The sequence below is a fragment of the Lissotriton helveticus genome, chromosome 6 (genome assembly GCF_964261635.1).
Source record: "Lissotriton helveticus chromosome 6, aLisHel1.1, whole genome shotgun sequence".
Lineage (NCBI taxonomy): Eukaryota > Metazoa > Chordata > Amphibia > Caudata > Salamandridae > Lissotriton > Lissotriton helveticus.
The window spans coordinates 1,144,905,882-1,144,917,313 of NC_136067.1; the positions used below are offsets into that span (position 1 = coordinate 1,144,905,882).

Here is an 11,432-nt window from a genome sequence, read left to right on the forward strand (position 1 = left end):
GGCGAAGACCTGAAACACCCTCCCCCTGCACCTCAGAGCCTTACCATCGCTCTAGCAGTTCAGGAAGGACCTCAAGACATGGGTGTCCAACCAATATGTACAGGCAGCATGTTCCACCAGCATGATTCCACACCACCTAGAAACCCTCACGGGTGAAGCAGTTGCGCTTTAGAAATCCCGAGTGATTAATGCCACTGAGTGATCAATGCCAGGATGTGAGAAAACCATACGCAGCTTCTAGGCACTACTGATGCATCCCAGGGCTGGGAAACATCCTTTACAACGCAACTTTTACCACGCAGTGCCTTTACAACGCAACTTTTACAACGCAAACCATTACAACGCATTGCGCTGGGGGGCGCTCTAGGATAGGGAATAGATTTAATTTACTATCCAACACCTTCCCTACTATCCACGGGGACTGGAGTTGGAATAGTAAATTAAACTATTCACTATCCAGCGCCCCAAAGCACTATGCGTTGTAAAGGTATTCGTTGTAAATACCGCGTTGTAAAGGCATGCGTGGTAAAAGTATGCGTTGTAACGTCATACATCCCCCAGGGCTCCATAGGGAAGCTTCCCTCTCCGGCTTAGGACTTCTTCACACATAGACAGAATGAGGAATACAAATCAGACAGCACAGTTTCCCATACACCAACGCGCTGTGGAAGAGGGGGCCGCCCTTGAACTATGTGGGCAGGATGTGCCCCGCCCCCCCCCCCTCCCCCTTCTTCAACAACACAGCCTGGCTGCCAGGCGTAGCCAGGGCATCAAACGAGAAATCATCTACAAAGAGACTCGAATATGCAGGCCACCTGCGGGTCACAGTTTCTGTACATCAGGCGGAAGGAAGCCTGTTCCCCACATGCTGTCTGACTGCGAGAGGCGTATCTGTTTACTTTCATCTCATGAGATCTGATTTTAAGAGGCGTAACTGTTTACTTTCATCTTATGCCTAGTAGGTTTCGCAACACATTGTTACCAAATGTGTTATTATAAATCATCAGCATTGTTATCACGATTGCATATTAAGCATTCATATATTATTACTGTCCTCAGCAGCCTTTTCTCACATCATTTTGATCGTTGATATTACTATACTTACTAGTACCATAACAATTCCTGTCAGCATTATCAATATTTTCATTTGGTACATTATTATTACGTGTCTGAATGGCTAGACTGTTGACTTTGGAAGCAGGGTTCCTGGATATTAATAACTGGCTCAACAAGGAGTGCGCTTCCGGCCAGTTTGTAACTACGTAGTTTAAATACGTGAGGAAAACAATGTCTGTTCCAATTACCTGTACCCAACAGCAGCCCTATCATACCATAATCCTTTCTCAAGAAGCTCATCAAAAAATGCCATGTTCATATACCTCCACCCCTTCATATAGACCTAGGGTAAAAAGAGTTCGCTCTGGAGGTTGGTATTTTTTTTGGGAGGTTTTATATAGCGCGAACTAAACCTGAAGGTATTAAAGCGCCTTACATGAGTACCAGTTACACAAGGACACATTCATTCTTAGGTAGGCACAGGGAGATTGTGATTTACCCAGAATCACAGGATGTTGTTGGGTCGCCGATGAGGTTCGAACCCGGCTGCCCAGCTCCAAGGTCGGCAGCTCTGCCCTTTAGGCCACAGTTATCTAAGGCCAAGTTTATAGAATGCCTTGCCCCGGTTGCTTCCTCAGGTGCAATCTGAAGAGCTTTTTAGGAGGAAACTAAAAAACGGATTTTCCAGGCAGGAGGTCTGAGTTTATAGTTAAGTGTAGTGGCGGAGTCCTGCTTTCAGCGCCGAGACGCCTTATGTGCGGTAGCTATGCGCTTTACAAAACATATTATTAGATGTAATTAGCTAAAGTAGCTAGCTCCATTCATGAGCGATCTGACGTCTTGTCCCGCGGTAAGTCGTACTCCACGGACACCGCTAGAGGGCGCAGCTGCGCTCGAGAGATGCGGCCGGGACACCAAGTGCCACATCGAGGGCGGAAAACCCTTCCGATCACCGCTGTCGCAGGTCTGCAAACCCCACGGCACATTTGCCCTAATTCACACGGGATCAAGCTATTCGGCAAGTGGAGAAGCCAGAAGATAAAACAATGGGCTCCTAAGTTGCAAATTAAATAGAGGGGGGTGTGGCCTAACGGTCAGAGCTGCCGACCTTGGACATCGGGAACCAGGCTCGAGTCCGGGCCGCGGCTCAGCATCCTGTGATTCTGCGTAAATCACCGAGTGGCTAAAAACACATTATGTGTAAGGTAATCTTTCACATTAAAGCGTTCTTATACCCCTAGGCCAAGTTCGTGCTACGTAAAACTGCAAACAATAAAAGGTAAACACTTGTACAACATGTCTTAGCAACAATTCCGCACTAATGCTTATTGCCAGTCACGCCCACATTCCTGTCAGTAAATTGCAGGCATCTCGCAGTTCCTTTTCCTTCTCACCCACAGTCCCCCGCCCCCTTAATTTGTCCCAGGGCGGCCAACTACGAGTGTCTATTTAACCAGCGACTTCGCAAACACGTCCCCGTCCCCTGCGGCGCAAAGCACCTCCACACTACACAGTCGTAAACTTGCATAAAACCGGATCACGGATGCAGGTGATCCGTTGTTATAACCTTTGACCCGTCGGTATTTAGTCGTAATCCCCAAAAGGGTCAAGCTCGTGACCAACTGGTGGCTGCTTAGCGGGCAGAGTGATGGGAGCTCGTTTTAATTGGCAGACAGCAATAGTCCTACATTTGGCGTCTGTGTGCGTGGGGGAGAAGACAACATTTTCTCCAGCGAGACCAAGGTCTCGCAGCATTTGCAGTCGAGGCTTTTCAGACATTTTAGGTCCCCAAAAAATCCAGCTATATCTGTCATGAGGTCACAGACTGATTACATTGGGATTTCCAAATGTGGTGATTTATGTATTCTTAACTACTAGGATCAACTTGTTTCTTTTAGGTTATCTACTACTACTAGTCTCTCCAGTCAAAGTTTGTGCCTAGATTACCACTACTACACACACCTCTCTCCCCTGCTTTGCCTTCATTTTTCCTCACAGAATTGTAACTGCTAATGAGAGCGCTAACCCTGGCACCTCACGTTATTGCTGGTACCTATGTTTGTTGGAATCGTATACTCCAATAACAAGGCTAGGCATGGAAGTTATTTAGGCTTCCAAAAAAGGGTCCTACTTTCAAAATGTTAGGCAGAGTTCATTGAAGGCTCCCCTGATGGGAGTGCCTCCTTCCCTGTCGACTGAGGAGCCTTGGGGGGAGGGACAGTAAGTGGGCCTTAAAGTCTGTCTGTCCAATCTATGCCTGATCGGCGATACATGGGAGGCTTCCGTTCTCAGTCCTCGAACAAGGTATCCAGCGTGAGCTGTGTGTTCTGCAGCTTTAAAATGCCTGTTTCTATTAATGAGAAATGTCGAAGGTTTGTGCATTGACGTATGATATTTATTGGATAATTTCTGCCTTATAGAGGTTATAGCATAAAACAATTGATCATTTTATAATGGTGAGAATAAAACAAAATTACCAGAATAATGTTCCTTTAGTGGAAATATTAAAGACAGCAGGCTCAACAAACTGTCACACACAGAAAGGTGATAGTAAAAAAGAAAGAAAAAAAAAAGAGCGGCGTATCACAGAGCTGTACAAGGAGCGAGAGCGCCATCTGTCGGGCACGGGAGTGCAGTGCATCCGCGCATGGCGCTCGAATACTTAAAGGGCTCGGAGAAAGAAGCAGACAGACACCCAGAGGTACTGCTGGGTGAGGTATACGGGACAACTGACTGAATACCGCCCCCCAGCTACGCGCGGGGAGTTCTGACCACATAAGAACATTCAAAGGCAAGGCTTTTCACATAACAGATATACTTAAGTTACCATCACATGTAACCTGAACACACACGCCAAGACATACTCTAATTGCATACTGCCCCGCATAAATCAAACAGTTTTAATGTTTAAGACTTGATTTTTCAGCCAATGCACGTTAACTATGAGAATATATCCCACCTTCCCTGCACCCTCCTTGTGTTACAAACCTTATCCTCTGATATTTAAAGCAATCTTGGTTGTGATAAAAGATCACAGGCCTACAGTTCACCGGAATATCTTGAGATATAACAAGCACTGTGTAGAATGTTAGTGACAGTAGTGATTGGCCTTCGTCCATCTCATACGCTCAAGCCACAGGAGAGAGAAATAAACATTGTAAAAGCCAATAGGTCTCGCATTTTGGAGATAGCCCATGAGAGCGAGACAAAAAGCACATGGACTCTCACTGAGACCATAACCAAAAAGAAAAAAAATAGTTCCATAAACGTGAGCAGTGGAAGAGTACAAGTCAGCCAATCAGAAGGATGGCAAAGAGGCTATGGCACTATGCAAGAACAAACAGAATAAGAAGTCCGCCATCAAATCAGAAACAAGCAAATGAGAGTGACAGCAAACCCAACCAATAGAAAGCAATGGGCGGGCTGTAAGGCCACTGTAAGTTCACAAAAGGTTATTTGCAAACACACAGTTTGTGCCGCCTGGTAGACGAAACCTCAACACGGTAAAGGACAATAATTAGAAACACTGACTGACTCCAATATCAGTATTTGCACAAAGCACATTACTCTGCTTGAAACAGTTACTCCTCTGCCAACTGCCACTTCTTTCTTGAACAGTTATTCCTCTATCAACTGCCACTTCTTTCTTGAACAGTTATTCCTCTATCAACAGCCACTTCTTTCTTGAACAGTTATTCCTCTATCAACTGCCACTTCTTTCTTGAACAGTTATTCCTCTATCAACTGCCACTTCTGAACAGTTATTCCTGTATCAACTGCCACTTCTTTCTTGAACAGTCATTCCTCTATCAACTGCCACTTCTTTCTTGAACAGTTATTCCTCTATCAACTGCCACTTCTTTCTTGAACAGTTATTCCTCTATCAACTGCCACTTCTTTCTTGAACAGTCATTCCTCTATCAACTGCCACTTCTTTCTTGAACAGTCATTCCTCTATCAACTGCCACTTCTTTCTTGAACAGTTATTCCTCTATCAACTGCCACTTCTTTCTTGAACAGTTATTCCTCTATCAACAGCCACTTCTTTCTTGAACAGTTATTCCTCTATCAACTGCCACTTCTTCCTTGAACAGGTATTCCTCTATCAACTGCCACTTCTTTCTTGAACAGTTATTCCTCTATCAACTGCCACTTCTTTCTTGAACAGTTATTCCTCTATCAACTGACACTTCTTAAATTGAGCCAAGTTCTGAGATTCACAAACAGTCCAATACCAGCAGTTACAAACTGCATTCTGGAGGATTTGATTAGCTGCCCCACTGCCAGGCCTCCAATGCTTGCACTAGTGTTGAATAATCAAATCATTTATGAACAAAACATCTGATGGTTGCAACATTCAACATGGCTGCTTAGCAACACGGAGTAAAGCGCAACTCGCTGTGGTCTTACCTTGCTGGAGAATGGACCTGGGATGAGTAACTTCAGGGCCTGCCTTTTCAGTTCCACCAACCGGGCATTGCAGTTCTCACACCAGACTCCCCCGCGATCAGAACCAGGGGAGGACCCCCCGCCACTGCCGGAGCCTGGAGACCCTGTGCCGAAGCCCGGCGAGCCCCCCAGGGAGCCTGGAGAGCTGGTGCCAATCCCGCCAGCAGGTGACGCGGGCCTTGGAGGAGAACCACCAAAAGATCCAGGGGAGGAAGTGCCTGAGCCTGGGGAGGGAGTGCCCGAGGAACCACCAATTGGGGGAGGCACCACCGACGATCCGGCTCCTTCCGGGGCAGGCCGCCCCCCAGCCCGCGACTCCTCATAGGCCTTCCGGTACCAGCTCTCTGGGGAGAAGGGGGCTGTAGATTTGGTTGGAGAGCAGGCTTCATTTACCTACAGGAAGGGAGGAGAGAAAAGGTACAATGAGGAAATGCTCCATACGCAGAAAGCTAGGCTCGAAATGAGGGGGGACGCATGGGAACTGCATCCCAGGAGCGAAAATGCAAGCGTGAGAGTAAATCACACCTGTGCTACCCTGATGCCGCTCCCTCATCTCTGTTCCCAGTCAAAACTGTATCATCAATTATAGGGAATAATTCATATTTCTCTTTAAAACAGCACAAATTATAGATATTTTTTCTGAGAATGTGGGACTGCAGCCCCCCCCCCCCTTCTCCCCACACACCTGATTGCTCAGTACTTCAACACACACCCAATGGATTGGGAAGCATAACAAAGACCCTGATTCTGTAGACAGAATGTGCATTATTCAAGGTTATATTGTGCCTCAGAGACAATGGTGTATATGGAGGTTTGAACTAAACTTGCAACGAGAAAACGGGGCTTTACCACGGGGGGGGGGGGGGGTGGGGGGGGAGGGGGGCAAGAAGGTACTGCTCCGAAATGTTGCCAATAAAATGGTGGGTAACAACATTTTGACTAAAATTTCATTTTTTGGTAAAGGTTAATAGTGTTTCCGAGAGGGGAAATTGTTTATTCATATCTTTTAAAATTTAAATATCAGAAGGGTTGGACAAAACAGAAATATTTCACCAATAGACTGTTACACAGCAAGAAAAAAATACTAACTGGTGGTGCCAGTAGACGGGCACAAGCCTTCCACAGCCATGTATGTGTGCACGGGTCCCTTAATTTTTGAAACACCTTGGTTAAATGCCTGGATGTTTTTATTTTCTATATCTGAATGGCACTCGACTTAGGCACTACACAGCTGCGATGCACTTTCATTACAAGGGAACTGATTTCACATGGAGACAAGGGTTCACACAATGTGGCATAAACGGGGGATTTAAACTGAGGTCCGATGCCAAAATGATCTCGACCATCAAAAATGACGTCATTTCCATCACACTCCCATTCGGTGCAGAGGGCAGGCGAACAGTCTGCGGCTGCGCCCTCCGGAGGGCGGGGCGAGCGCCTGGAAGTAAGAAGGTGGGCTGGGAGGAGGTCGGGAGCGAGTGATCCTCGAAATGTTTCTCTTATTGTCTCATCTTCGCCCCGAGCACAGGTACTGCTTGTCGTCTACGCTGGCTTCTATTCGACGTGTATTCCTTCGGTTTAAGTGGCACTTCGACCTCATTCAATAAAACATTCATCCTGAAAACTAGAATACTCGTGTAATCGTGGTGCTTTCTGAATGGCCAATGGCTGTATGAAGCAGTGAACGGTGAGCACAAAGACTGTTGGAAACAAAAACTGCACCATGCAGCTGTTCGCTTGTTGTAGCGCTTAAAATACGTCCATCCGCTTTATAACAGCCCTCAACGTCATTGCATGTTCGAGACTGAAGCTCATTGACAAAAATACGTGTTGCCCAGGATAACAAAATGCATTCGGTCAAGTGTGGAAGCTGTGATTAGAGCCCGTGTCTCAAGGATTCAGAGTCCACGCCTCATCTCTAGAATATTACTGTCTCGCGATGTTGGTCCCTCGCCCACTTTAAACAATGCCACATCCCGAGCCAGCACCCCCTCGTCCCCCGAAAGCGTTCATTGGTCCAATTCATGCCGAGGCGTCCTCTCATCGGGTCACCAGCCATTCTTACAGTGTGATACTGGGCATACCTGGGCGGTGCCACTCAATGTGTAGGGCTGACCTGTCTGTCGTTTCTAGGGGCACGTTACCCCTGGACTTGGCACAGCCACCTCTACGTTTAAAAGATGAACATCTACTGGTTGGGGGATACGGTTCTTTCATGTAGCGCGCTCTACAAACTGAATAATCACTAGGCGCTTTACGCAGCTGCCATTGTGTGTTCTGATAATAATTAACATGGCACATGGAGGGTGGTATGAGGGCACCTCACAGGAAAGGGGTAGCTGTAACTGATAGAGACGTGTTTTAATGGGGCGAATGTGTACCCTTGGGAGTGCGATCAGGCAATCCAAGGGAGAGGGGACGAGAAACGAGCCACATTCCGATGCAGGCAAGCATCGCTGTTATTGTCCTGCCAAGCAGCTGCCTTACCCTGCTGCACATGTTCCTTGGGAGAGAGCGCTTAGAGCCGTTTCGCGTGCAACGGGGACACACCCCGACCCCACAATTACAGGTAAACGCGAGACAAACATCCCCCCTCACTCTGCAGGCGTGGAGAAAGCCAGCACGGGGACAGCGTGAGACAATGCCACCTTGGCAGAAAGACTGAATACCCTTGAAACGGAGGCGCGCAGGGTGGGCGCAGGTAGCGGTGGCTAACAATGGGGCGGGGGCTGGGGTAAACGTGGGGTGCACTGGCCAGCTTGTTAATATCTCATTTCACGTGTAAATGCACAGAGACGCATTTAATACCCACAGAATGCAGCATATGCAAGAGCGATCGAGCCATCGCCATAGGAAGGGATGGACAGACAGGCAGACACAATATGCTAGATAATAGAAGGGTAGATAGAAATATCCATGGAACAATATTTAGATATAGATGCGTGCTGATATATTAATAGATATACGGAGATATGGGTATGACACTTTAAAGGACATATGGGCATGATATATTAATAGATAAAAGGACATATGGGTATGATACATTAAAGGACATATGGGTATGATATATTAGTAGATAAAAGGACATATGGGTATGATACATTAAAGGACATATGGGCATGATATATTAATAGATAAAAGGACATATGGGTATGATACATTAAAGGACATATGGGCATGATATATTAATAGATAAAAGGAGACAGACAGATGCACAGACAGGTTGTTTCCATGTAGCACTGCATCGGCCCTCGGTTTCTCTCATCAAGACCCCGCCCGGTGCCCAGGGCTGCAGTGGCCAGTGTCCCCTGCAGAGGAGGCACAGGTAGGTAGGGTGCATGCACAGACACGTACCCCATATTTCCTGCCCCTGGTCGTCACCGCGTTCCGCTCTTTATTCCCAGCCACAGAATTCATGGTGATGCTTCCTCACATCCGCGGTCCCCCCAAAAAATCTCAAGCAAAGAGTGTCCGCTCCGGAGAGCCGGGTGCGTGCGGCGGCGGCGGTGCGCACAGGTGGGGCTCACATTCTCCCAGGGGTGCCCCTCCGGAGCCGTCACAGCGCCCCCTGCCGGAGAGCCCGCGGCCGCTCGCACACGCCCCCCATGGGAGAGGAGGTCCGGAGAGGGCTGCGCGCCGCTGCCAGGCTCCCTCCGCTCCCCTGCAGCCGGGATTGGAAGTGAGTGAGGACTGGAGCGGCGGCGGGTCCTCCCCGCCCACCGCGCTCCTCTCACGCCCACCGCGCTCTCTCTCACGCCCGGGGAGGAGCCTGCGCCGCGGCAGCCACTGCCAGCAGAGCGCGGGAGGGCCCCGGCCCCGGCGGCTATTAAAGGGAGTGCTGCCCCCCAGCCTGACAGTGACCGCCCTGCAGCGGGGACCCGCTGCCTGGAACCCACGGACAGGTGGGGATTCCCAGGGTACCTGCCCCAGGGCATTGGGCAGGGTGCCAGTCGCGAAGCACTCTCTATTATCTGGAGGAAGACCTTCCATTATAGAAAAATCTATTCTCCATGACTATGGAAGTGCCTTCCCAGTGTGTTCCTCTGGTTTGAGTGTCTGTCATTTATTGCAGCATTATCCTTCTACCTGTGTTTGGTAGCCTTCCCAGTGTGTTCCTCTGGTTTGAGTGTCTGCCATTTATTGCAGCATTATCCTTCTACCTGTGTTTGGTACTCTTTTGTAACATGCACGCGTCACTTTTCTCTTGCAACCTCTTGTAACACACTGTTTGCTACCTCTTACATTTTGTTTGCTTTAGATGCTTGCACAAGTGCCACCATTGCCTATGTAACGTTTGTTCTTGTGCCTGAGTGTCTGCCATTTATTGCAGTAGTATACCTCTACTTGTACTTTGTACGCGTTTGTAACTTGCACTCATGCCACTTTTCCTCCTGTAATGTACCGTTTGCTACCTCTTGTATTTTGTTTGCTCGCAATTGTCACTTTTGCCTCATGTAACTTAACGTTTGCTTTTGTAATTTGTTCTCATGTAATTTTCTCCTCATGTATCATTACTGTTCTATTGTAAGGCGCTCTGACACCTTCGGGTAATGCCCGCGCTATATAAAAACGCACTAAATAAATAAAGCAAGGAGGGTGGGAGCCGTGGTGCAACTGAGGAAAATGACTCCTTTCACTCTTGTTAAGGCTAGTAAAATATAGCAATTATCAGGGTTCATGGGCCCCTCAGGATCCCGGTGCCACTTCACCTGCTGCACCAGCGGTAGCTGCACTCCTGCGCCGATCACCCATGGATATCCTTCGTACTACAGGGCATTTCTCAGGGGCCAAAAACACCACCCCAATCGCCCAGTAGGCGCTGGGGATAGGGGGTACTGCACGCGTGGTGTTTTTTGTAGATCATGCTTACTCACGTTGCTGACTTGGCATGGCATAGGTTGTACCTATTGAGTACAGGGATACCGCATACCTGCCAACTTGCAGAACAATCTCACCGTGTGAGGAGGGGGCAAGCCTCGTACCGGAAAGTACCCGCAAGGCCCTGCCCCCAAGCCCTCCCCCCCAACAAAAAAAGCTGGCCGAGGCTGGTGCCGATGTCCTGGGCAACGGCGTAACGCAAGTCCCCGCAGCCCCTGCGGTGCGGGGGCCCCCAAGCTGCAGGGTGCCCCCTCAGCACAGTACTCTGGCCTGAGAGCTCCAGATTAAATCCTGAGCAGGGGCCCCCACATGTACCTTGCAGGGAGGGTCCCCTCAAGTTTTGCTACGCACATGGTCCTGGGGTGTTTTAACCCCCTCAATGGACGTCGGCAGTTCAAAGCCTCAGAAAACAAGCTGGAAACCACTATTTACAGTGGTTTTCAACTTGTTTTCCCTATCACCGTGTGATATCGGCTTCTCACCGGGAGACCGTGTGATGGGAGCCGATATCGTGTGTCACACAGTGACAATGTGTGAGTTGGCAGGTATGATACTGACTGCAGGACATGGCTGAAGGACATAGCCAATGCTCGGTTCCCGTAGGGCACAGCTGCAGGACATGCTCGGCAGCTTTATTTGGAGTACTGGGCAAATGGTTTGGCAAAAAAAAGGTGCTGTATGCCGTGCCTAATGCTGTGCCAAACGAGGGCTGGTGGCAAGAATACTGTGCCCAGGGCTTAGTCGGAGGCCACACTGGTTACTCAGTGTCAGATGGACACTGCAGCGGAGCACCTACAAAGGATACTGGTCACAGGGCATGGCATTGGCTATGCCATTTTCTAAATTCCTGCCAGGCACAGCTGTCGGTCATGGCCAGCAAACACTAAGGTTAGAGCAGGGGCGGCTGGCACGGCTCACAGGTGGGGGGCGGGCGCAAGGGGGAGGTCAGCCAGGTTCCACATCTTCACTCCTGCTCACCTGTGTCCGACTCCAGGTCGGAACAGGAAGTAGGCAGCCAGGCTTCCACCCCTAAGCCAATCCTAACGCTC

At 48.8% G+C, this 11,432-nt stretch overlaps 1 protein-coding gene across 1 annotated transcript in view; it reads right to left on the reverse strand.

Annotated features, from left to right (window-relative positions):
* Positions 1-9,197, reverse strand: part of KIF26B (kinesin family member 26B) — a 791,950-nt gene extending 782,753 nt beyond the window's left edge. Inside the window, exons 1-2 of the mRNA XM_078648800.1 lie at positions 8,860-9,197; positions 5,467-5,898 (exon numbers count right to left, since the gene is read on the reverse strand). Coding sequence (XP_078504926.1) covers positions 5,467-5,898; positions 8,860-8,922 — 495 coding nt within the window. The 5' untranslated portion in view covers positions 8,923-9,197. The remainder of the gene's footprint in view (positions 1-5,466; positions 5,899-8,859) is intronic.
* Positions 9,198-11,432: the final 2,235 nt, after the last annotated feature.